Below are 10,387 nucleotides of genomic sequence, written 5' to 3' on the forward strand. Positions count from 1 at the left end.
CTATATGGGTGGTAAGTGTCTAGGGAACGTACCATGTGGACAGAGTTCCTGATGCCAGATCAGGTGGTCCCTTGCCCACCATGCCTGCCTTTTGTTATTGGAAGGACATAACTGTTCTCTTGTCTCAGCAGAAATTAAATATGTAGCATGTTTTGTTTTTTTATAATATACGTGCTTTTCCTTTGTAGGAAATATTAGAAAACCTCTGACTGATCTTTGAAATCTGGTTACAACCCCTGAACCAAAAAACAGTTTTTGGTTCTTTCTATTTTTATTTTTTTGGTGCTTGGGATGGAAGCAGGACCTCATGCATGCTAGGCAAGTGCTCTACCACTAAGCCAGACCCCATTTTTGGTTATTTTTCAATCTACTCAAAATCTCTTAGTTTACATGGCAGGATATCATCTGACTCCTCAGGGACAGTCTGAAAATCTTCTGTCCTCTCTTAAGCCTGTCTCTCCTCCTGTGTGCTAGCTGCTTCTCTAGATGTGAACCTCTTATCTGCCGTCTTTCTGCCTATGTCCCAACATGCCTGTACCTCAGCAGCCCAGGATTATGTGTGCCCTCTACAAGGAAGCCACGCCATCTGCACCTGCTGCTTCCAGCCCATGCCTGATCGGAGAGCGGAGCGGGAGCAGGACCCACGTGTGGCCCCTCAGCAATGTGAGTAGGCCAGGCTGCCTGCGGTGCCCCTGGCTCATGTTTCAGATGTGTTGACCTTGTGTGAGGTGTGAAGTAAGATGTAATGTCGTTTCTTCCACACCCCCACCCCAATACTGGAGGTTGAACCCAGGAGCTTGTACTTGCTGGCTAAATGGCCCACCACTGAGCTGCATCCCCCTCTTTTTATGTTTTATTTCATCGCACAGTCTGGCCAAGCTGAGATGTGATGTCTCAGTGGGGTTTGCCAAAACCAAAATGACCTGAAGCATGGGACCCTCCTGCAGCAGCCTCCTAAGCTGCTGGGATCATAGGTGTTGACCCCATGTGACTATGTTGAACTGTACTAATGCTGCCTGTGGAGACCAGGTCCTCTTGGGTTCTGGATCTACAACCATCCCCACATCAGCACCAATCACTGTATGATGTGTCACTTATAGATCTAACAGATGAAATAGGGTGTTTTTAGTTTACAGTTCTTTGCCATCAAAACAAAGCCCATCATTTATTTGATGGCCATTTGAATCTACTCTTGCCTGAAATGTCTGTCCATGTACATAGGCTTTTTAAAAAATATTTCCTGACTATGTGAGCTCTGCATGTGCTAAGCTGTTGCTGTTGAATGAAGAGAAGCATGGACCCAAATGGCAGCATCTGCCAGTCCCTGCTGGGCGCAAGCTGCTGTCTTGGATGCCAGGGGCACAGCACCAGCACACCATCCAAAGTGGCACTTGGAAGGCACTGCTCTTGACACTGAGCTTGGCAGGCTGGAGGGGCCTGGCAGGGTGGTGGGCTGTGTATTGCAGGTCAGGCAAAAGGGCACTAGGGTATCCTCTGGGCGGTCACTGCCCACTGCATGGTGTATGAGCAGCCACAGAGAATGCTCACCTCAGAGTGCCTGAGACACACAAGATGGCCAACAAGCCACAGCTCAGGGAATAGCTCTACAAATTGTCAAAACTCCAGCTTTGCTGGGTGCAGTGGCCACACCTATAATCCCAGCAGCTCAGGAGGCTTAGACAGGAGGATCACAAGTTTAAAGCCAGCCTCAGCAATGGTGAGGCACTAAGCAACTCAGTGAGACCCTGTCTGTATATAAAATATAAAATAGGGCTGGGGATGTGGCTCAGTGATCAAGCGCCCCTGAGTTCACTCCCTGGTGGTGGTACTACTACTACTACTACTACTACTACTACTAATAATAATAATAATAATAATGACAAAGGCAATAGTGTGACAAAATACTCAGGTAGAACATATGCTCAGAGCCAGAGGGAATCCCTGCAAGCTGTTTGGATGATGGGACACATGTGGTCATGGGTCTGGCTTTTTTCTAAGGGCTTAGTCATTACAGTTCAGTCAGCTTTGATGCTAGGCTTTGGCTGGAAAGTCACCTCTGTGCCCACTTCCTTGGAAACCCCTTCTATGTGGTTTTCAAAGAGGTGAGCCCCTGAGTCTGGTGCTGAGTGTTCTCTCAGCACTTGGGGCCTGATTGACTGTCCTCTGTCCACAGGTTCAGTCTGCCTACAGCCCTTCTGTCACCTGTACTGGGGCTGCACCCGCACTGGTTGCTTTGGCTGCCTTGCCCCTTTCTGTGGTAAGATCACCTCTTCAGCCCTGCATGTGTTCTCTTGATGACCTCAGAGCAGGTGGTGGTGGTGTTTGTGGCCTGGTGTGTGCAGGGGCAGGGGTGGGCCCTGTCATTCACTAGGTACCCACCTGCCTTCTCCTGCTAAACATGCTGGAAGTGTGGAATTCATGTTGGCTCACAGTCAAGCCACGTGGAGCAGTTAAGGAGATAATGAACTTCCAATGCAGGAGGGTTTATTTATGCATATAGAATTACCTCTCCTGAGAAAATAATCTTCCTCAGTGGTCCCGATTTTCTGACACCAAGCCAGGTGTTCACAAACTCAGATCTTATCATTTTAAGGAGGGAGGGTGATGGAAATAATTTTTCTGTATTATAATCTCATTTTATTATGGAATTTTTAGTTTTTGCATAATCTATAATGAAAAGAAATTTGGTTATCCCATCAGGCAAACAATTCTTTGATGCAATGTTGTCTTTATAAAACAGATAATTCTGCTTCCCTTCCCCTGGCAGAGCTCAACCTGGGGGACAAGTGTCTGGATGGAGTGCTGAACAGCAATAACTACGAGTCAGACATCCTGAAGGTGCCTGTCACACACGCCTGGCTCAGTGCCAACAGGAGGCCTCCCCTTCACTTCTGTAGTTACTTTCAGTGAATCCTTGTAAATTTTCTGAATAGTGATCTGCTTAGCTCTGCCCCTCCCATTGGTATATGTCTGTTTTTCCACATATTTCAAAAATAGGCATTTCCTTTTTGCCATAGTGTCATGAATCCATAGGAATTGGTTCCTACAGTTCAGAGAGGGTTTCTGGGAAGTTCTGGCCCTCCTCTCTGACTTTGTTCCTTCCCATTTCACATGCTTAATATGAACCTGCGCTTCCTGCTGTGGACCTGGCTTCCCTCCTGCTTGCGTCCAGCACTATGGACGGCACAACAAGAGCAGGGCTTCCTGTTTGCCATGGACATTTGACAGGCATGGTCCTCTCAGCAGCTCTACACCTGCTTTTGGGTCTATTTGGGGAGTTTTTCTTTTTTTTTTTTTTATTTATTGTTTTAGTTTTCAGCGGACACAACATTTTTATTTTTTATTTGTATGTGGTGCTGAGGATTGAACCCAGCGCGCTGCACGCATGCCAGGCGAGCGCACTACTGCTTGAGCCACATCCCCAGCCCTATATGGGGTGCTTTTCTGTAGGCTTCCATTAGAGGGGCCAGCTGCTCCATGTTTCCAGAGGGCAGACAGCAGATGCCAGGTTTTCATCCTCTCTTGTCATGGGACGTTGACAAGGTTGTTTCAGCTGTACCTGTGCTGTGAATGCCTTTGTAGGATTTTGAGAGACTCTGATGCCTCTTCCACCTGGGGTTCAAAGGCTAGCCCTCTCTGAGGCCCAAAGAGGCTCATACCAGGAGCTCTGTGGGCCAGGGCTGCCCATGGGCAGCTGTGCCATGGGTTCATCCACCTCAGAGGCTTCTCATGAAGTGCTTTCTCTCTTGTTGTTTAGTGTTTCTGCCTCTAGACTAGTCTTTATTCTTATTGCCTTTTTGTCCTGCAGAATTACCTGGCAACCAGGGGTCTGACATGGAAAAACATGTTGACAGAGAGTCTTGTGGCTCTTCAGCGGGGAGTGTTTTTACTGTCTGGTGAGCTTTGTTTCATTCGCCTTGTTCCACTTGCCCTCTGTAGAATGGAAATGATTTCTAAGGCAGCCTTTGCCTCCTGCCCAGCAGTGAGCACCTGGCAGGTCACCCTGGGTAGTACTACCTGTCTGCTTTCCTACGTTTATGACTTCAACCTCCACCCACCCCAGCAGAGACAGAAAGTCTTCATTTTTGAGTTTGAAAAGCACTGTGCTTATGCCTGCATGGCATACTCCGGAACTGACTGCTCTGTAGGGATGGGAGGAGCATAGCTTGGGAGACTTCACCACTCACCTACACCAAGTCCTAGGATGGTTGTTCCCAGACCCTTGTTTGTCCCTTGGTGTGTGGATCCCTCAGTGGGGGCTGTTCCCTCCCCCCACCAGGGTAGCACAGGTGCCTTGTAGCGTATGACTTTTGCTACCCAGGGAGGCCGAAGGAATATTAACAAGCAGGGTTTTTTTTCTGAGATACTAATTATTATGAGAGAAAGACTTGAGAGATTTGCTTAAAATTCCATCGAGGGATTGGGGATGTGGCTCAGTGGTAGAGCACTTGCCTAGCATGCATCAGGCCCTGGCATTGATCTCTAACACCACACACACACAAAAAAAATATGCAGAGGTGGTATTTTTGTGACCACTCTTCTAGGCCCTTCCAAATACCTGTTTGTGGATGGCCTTCCAGATAACACCCTCCTGTGCTGTTTGTGTCTGGTTTTCCCTCAGCAATGTATCATGCACTCCTTATGCCAAGAAAGGTCTATACCCTGGTTTGCATGGGTGCATGTGGTGCTGGGAATCCAGCCTGGGCTTGTGCGTGCCAAGCAGGCACTCCACTGCTGAGCAGAAGACGCATCCCAGTCTCGACTTTTATTGTTGTGCAGCCTTCTAATGCCATAGTGTATTTAGCTAATTCATTAATAAAGGGTATTTCAGTTATTTCCAGTTCTTCACTATTTTAAACAATGCCACATTTGTTGAGCATGCAGTGTTGTAGATCCGAGAAGTCATCACCTTAGAGTAAGCGGGACTCTCAGGGCAGCAATGCACAGGTGGAGACTTTGTCACATGAGCACACTGTCCTTCCTGAGGCTATGTAGGCTCCCACTAGTGCCTCAGAGCATGAGGGTGAGCATCTCTCTGCCTGTCAATTCCACATGTCTCTCTAAGTCTTGTTAATGGGAGAAAGGTCAACAGTGACATGTCGTTGTTTCATTTGCCCATATTTAGTTATTATTGACAACTATAGCCAGTCTTTTTGCATTTGTGTGGCATGTGCTTACCTGTGATCTTGGCCTTTATTTATACTAGGTTTTTTTAAAAACATATTTTTTTTTAGTTGTAGATGGACACAACACCTTTATTTTATTCATTTATTTTTATGTGGTGCTGAGGATCAAACCCAGTGCCTCACACATGCTAGGCAAGTGCTGTACCACTGAGCCACAACCCCAGCCCAATCTACTAGGTTCTTTAAGGGTTTGTTTTGATGTGGATTTGTGGGATATCTTTGTTAATTAAGTACATAGCATTGCTTTTTGTGTTTTAAATATATTGCCACTTGTAGTCATATCATGAGTATTTCACATTTGTTATGTTTCCATTTTGATGTAGTCAGATTTACCTAGTATCCAATTTATTTTTTCTCTTTTTTTTCTTTCAACGTTGGAGATCCCACTCAGTCTCATGCACTCTAGGCAAGCGCTCTACCACTGAGCTATATCATGTTCCAAGTATGATCTCCAATATTGAAACAAAAAAAAAAGAGAAACATTAAGTTGGAACCTAGATTGGTTCTGATGTTCTTTTTCAGCTTCTGTGTCCCATTGTGTGAATCAGTGTCCTTAGCATTGCAGGAGTTTGAGGTGCAGCATCTGTTCTGTTGTTTGAAAAATGACATTGCCCGATAACCGTCTGTGTTCCCTGCAGATTACAGAATCACTGGGAACACTGTACTGTGTTACTGCTGTGGGCTGCGTAGTTTCCGGGAGCTGACCTATCAGTATCGGCAGAACATTCCTGCTTCTGAGTTACCAGGTAAAGAACTCCACAAACTCCAATTCTGTCCAGTCCAATTCAGGATTGGTGTCTGTCCTTAACAGGTGCTTGTTTGGGCTGTGTTCTTGTCAGAAGTCCACAGCAGAAGGGGGAAGAGCCACCCAGGCTGCGTGAGGCCATGTTTGCCTCCACCAGTCAAGACAGTGTGTGTTGCTAAAGGAGAGGTGCGTGGACACTTTGGATAGAGTGCTAGAGGACTCCATTTCCTGAATGTGTCTTTTTTACCAGTTTGATTTCCTTTCCTGAAATCCTGCACAGTCCTAAACTGGTGATGAAGAGTGACAGGGCCCTTTATGCTCAGTGGTGGCTTCCTTGGGTACCTATTTAAATGCAGCAGCTGAGTGGGGGTGTTGCCTGTAATGGCTGTGCACTGTCTTCTTTTCTAGTGGCTGTGGCATCCCGTCCTGATTGCTACTGGGGCCGTAACTGCCGCACTCAGGTGAAAGCCCACCATGCCATGTGAGTGAGACAGGGGTACCAGGCTTGGGGAGGTGACTACAGTGGTTCACCGTCTGCTAAAAAATATGCTAATTTTGGTGGGGCACAGTGTCATCCCTCTGTAATCCCATCTATGTGGAGGCTGAGGTAGGAGGATGGCAAGTTCAAGTTCAGCCTGGGCAACTTAGTGAGACCCTGTCTCAAAATAAAAAATAAAAAGAGCTGGGTAGATATTTCTGTAGTAAGGCAACCCTGGATTTAATCCCCTTATTAAAAAAAAATTGGAGGGAGGTGTATATACATATGTAAATGTATATGCGTATACATACACAGACACACTAATGTATGGGGCTGAGGTGTAGCTCAGTGGCATTCAGGGATGTAAATAAAGATTCCATTATTGGGGCTGGGGGTATAACTCAGTTGGTAGAGTACTTGCCTCACATGCACAAGGCCCAGCAACACACACACAAAAGATTCCATTATTGCCTCTATGACCTTGGAAAAATCCCCAGAGTGCATGCATAGTATGTGTAAGGCCATGGGTTCCATTCCCATCACCACCAAAAAATGTGTGTGTGTGTGTGTGTGTGTGTGTATGTGTACAGTAACATTATGCTTATGTAAACTCACACAGCATGTAAAGTAGCATCTTCATGGAGAGATTCCACCTCTTTTGATACCTCATTTCCTGTTTTCTTTTTTTTGAGGGGGGATGGTGCTGGGGCTTGAACTCAGGACCTTGTGCCTGTGGAGCAATGCTCCACCCCTGAGCTACATCCCCAGCCCTCATATCCTGAAATTTCTATATGCAGATGTTCATTTGCTCTCTGTTTTCTTGGCTGGAGTCACCTCTGACAGCTTCCAGAGCACAGCAGACATGAGAGGTTTAGCACTGAGACAGTGGCTGTGGTCATGGAGAACATCTGTTGGAAGCCATAGGCCCACAGCGTAATGCTATGACAGCTGGTTGTCTTCCATACTGTACGTGGGTGTTTGTGATCACTGTAGCGGGGTCACCTCCACTGTGGTGTCTTCAGTGTGGTCTTTAAAGGTTATTCTCAGAATTTAGGACTAATCTCTCTGCCATCTCCTTAAACAACTGAGTGAGATGATCACTCTCAGTCAATTCCTTGGCCAGTATATAATCCCCAAATAGGCATTTATGTTTCAAATTGAAGTAGTTGAGACAATGAGAGAGATGTGGACTTGGACAAAACAAATTCCATCAAGCAGTTATTTCTTGGGATAAAATCCTTGTGTTATATTTGAGCTTAAACAGTGTTGGAAGAGGCCATTTTTTCCCTAAAAAGGAGATTTCACTAGTAACCAACATTTCTTATGAAAGTAGGGATTCAGGTAACACAGACACATCCCATCTCCCTCCTCAAAGTCTCTGCTCTTGCCCATGGCTTGTGGAGAGGGGAGGTGCCACCATCACCTGCCTGGTCGCCTATCTCCACCCTGTCAGGAAACACACAGGGAGGGCTCAGGCTCTCTCTGAAAAGGCACAGCTCTTATGCTTTTCTCTAAGGAAATTACCCAAGATGTTTTCACCTCTATTTTAAAATTTAAAAAAAGAAAAAGGCTACTTTGGGGTTTCATTTCTTTGATGTTATTAAAAACATACTGCTGTGAGTCCAGAAACACACACACTTACACAATTCTCATGTGGTTCCTCCAGTTTGTGGTTTCAAAGCCTTGTTAATTTGAACACTTCTCTGATGTTGTCTTGTGTGATGTGACCAAATTCTTTTTGCAGGAAATTCAATCACATCTGTGAACAAACCAGGTTCAAGAACTGAACATCAAGGGGACATACAGGCAGATTGGAGCACTGGAGGCAGGGACGCTGCAGTTAAGAATTCTGAACACCAACACATTAAGGGCATTTTTACAGTCCCCCTAAGCAATGCTGAGTCTCTGGTCAGTTCTGTTGTGTGACTTTTCCTTTTGTGGAGTTTATTCCCAGGCAGCCTCTGGCCACAGCCATCCTCCTGGTGAGTGGTAGGAGCAGCTGGCTGAGGCCTCCTGCCAGGTGCACAGCTGCCCCACCCATGGAGGTGGGGTAGTGCAGGTTTGCTCTTTTTGTACTGCTTATCCCATACTGCTTTTCCATAACTGCAGTTAAAATGGAAATCTCTTTTCAGGAAAAATTTCACGGGAAAAAGAGGAAGTTTAATCAGAAGCATTCTGCTTAAGAAAAGGGAGAGTAAGTTTACAGCCTACAGGATGTACAGAATACAACGCTGTTGAGGAAACCATACCTTTTATATATTTTTAATGGGTTTGGTGCTTATCTGATAAGATTTAAATATTACAAACTGTAGCACAAATAATATAATTTGCAAATTTACTAAAATCGGGGATAGTATGATATCTGAAAGAATGAGCATATGTTTCTATTTGTTAAAACAATCATCAAATGTCCACAACAGCTAACCCTGGACATGACTTTCAGGTTAGCAGCTCCTTTCTAAAGTGTGTGAGTTGCGTCCGCTATCCTCAATGCAGGGCTGGCAGGTCCTTTTGTGGAGGGAGGATGAGGTTGCCAGCCCTGTGAGATCCCCCTGCAGCTGGGTGGGTCTGGGGCCACTGCTTCCTGATCCCTTTCCTCCTCTGTTAGGTTTGCCATGTCATCTGGAATAATACTTGAAATTTTGGTTTTTGTTAAAAAAAAAAAAAAGAAAAAGAAAAGAAAAAGTTTTTTTATCTTTTGTCGAAATCACCTGTTAAGTTTGTTTGCAAACTGGTAACTTTTTTGCTTCTTCTCAGGAATACAATTTTCAACTGTTGTCTTGCTCTTGATACAGATTGAGAGGCAGCATTCTGTATTTGTGGGAGAAAGTTCTCTTTTTTGATTCTAATAAACAAGCTGTGTTTGTTTCTCCTCTCTGTGTGGGGTTCTGTGTGGGGCTGCCCTGTGTTCCCCATCTTGATGGAGATAGGCTCCATGAAGATTTGCTAGTTCTTACTGCTTATCCCATTTATTGCCTTCTGGTCCATCTGTGGCTCTACCAGCAGACTAACTGACCACTTGGAGTGAGCTCACTTCTGGAGTCACACAGGACCTGAGGTTGGGCCTAAGCATCAAGGAAAACAGCAGAGAGTCTCTTTACCCTTGCCAGCCTCAGGAGCCACAGCCTTTTGTCCAGTGTGGGTACTTTATTTTCAGCTGGGTAGGGAAGCCTGCCATGGTCTGTGCTATAGAGATGGACCACACCTGCTCCCAGGGATTAAGATGAAAATGCCAACCTTATAGAGGATGCAAAACAATTTTATTTTAATGCTGCTCTGACTCAGACCCAAGGCAGTTGCACAGAAGGCAAGTGATTTACCACCAAGTTGCCCCTGAACCCTACAGCAAGCAGTTCTTCATGCCCAGGGTGAAGTGGGACCAGTACCTTTGCTCTGGTCTCACTGGACCAAGGGAGGAGCACTGAGCTTTACTCAGTCCACTAAAGAACTGGACACCCAGGGGCTGGGGTTGTAGCTCAGCGGTAGAGCGCTCACCTAGCACATGCAAAGCCCTGGGTTCGATCCTCAGCACCACATAGAAATAAATAAAATAAAGGTATTGTGTCCAACTACAACTAAAAATAAATAAGTAACTGGACATCTGGTCCACACTGAGGGGACTCCAGTAGACTTCTGGTGAGCATGTGACAGAACAAAGCTTGCATCCTGCTCTAACTTGAGGGACCCTCAGGCCAGCATGGTCATTTCCGTGGTGTGACCTGAGCTGTTTAGAGAGGCAGGTGGGCAGGGCTCATGCAGTGTTTATATGTTTTTCTGAATTTCTCTTAAAAGACCCATCCACCTTACACTAAAAATCACAAAATCTTCAATTGCATGGAGCCTTGCTGACCCTGGGGTGAATGTGCGGGTATCCTCACAGGCTTGCCTTGCAGGGGGGTGGCCATGTAGCCGCTGCAGATGCCCAATGCTTCTGTGTGGCTCTTCAGCCCAGTCTTGGAGCAGACTCAGAGCTAGGCC

At 45.9% G+C, this 10,387-nt stretch overlaps 1 protein-coding gene across 4 annotated transcripts in view; it reads left to right on the forward strand.

The window, feature by feature from the left end:
• Chfr (checkpoint with forkhead and ring finger domains) overlaps window positions 1–9,282 on the forward strand; it is a 29,258-nt gene extending 19,976 nt beyond the window's left edge. For 2 of the 4 annotated variants that reach the window (XM_071615778.1, XM_071615780.1), the window contains exons 12-18: window positions 475–663; window positions 2,174–2,257; window positions 2,768–2,838; window positions 3,809–3,896; window positions 5,825–5,932; window positions 6,340–6,412; window positions 8,154–9,282. In XM_071615778.1, coding sequence (XP_071471879.1) covers window positions 475–663; window positions 2,174–2,257; window positions 2,768–2,838; window positions 3,809–3,896; window positions 5,825–5,932; window positions 6,340–6,412; window positions 8,154–8,196 — 656 coding nt within the window. In that variant the 3' untranslated portion in view covers window positions 8,197–9,282. The remainder of the gene's footprint in view (window positions 1–474; window positions 664–2,173; window positions 2,258–2,767; window positions 2,839–3,808; window positions 3,897–5,824; window positions 5,933–6,339; window positions 6,413–8,153) is intronic. The other 2 variants (XM_027952049.2, XM_027952048.2) reach the window with 2 other exon arrangements.
• Window positions 9,283–10,387: the final 1,105 nt, after the last annotated feature.

The sequence above is a fragment of the Marmota flaviventris genome, chromosome 1 (genome assembly GCF_047511675.1).
Source record: "Marmota flaviventris isolate mMarFla1 chromosome 1, mMarFla1.hap1, whole genome shotgun sequence".
In the NCBI taxonomy this organism is placed as follows: Eukaryota; Metazoa; Chordata; class Mammalia; order Rodentia; family Sciuridae; genus Marmota; species Marmota flaviventris.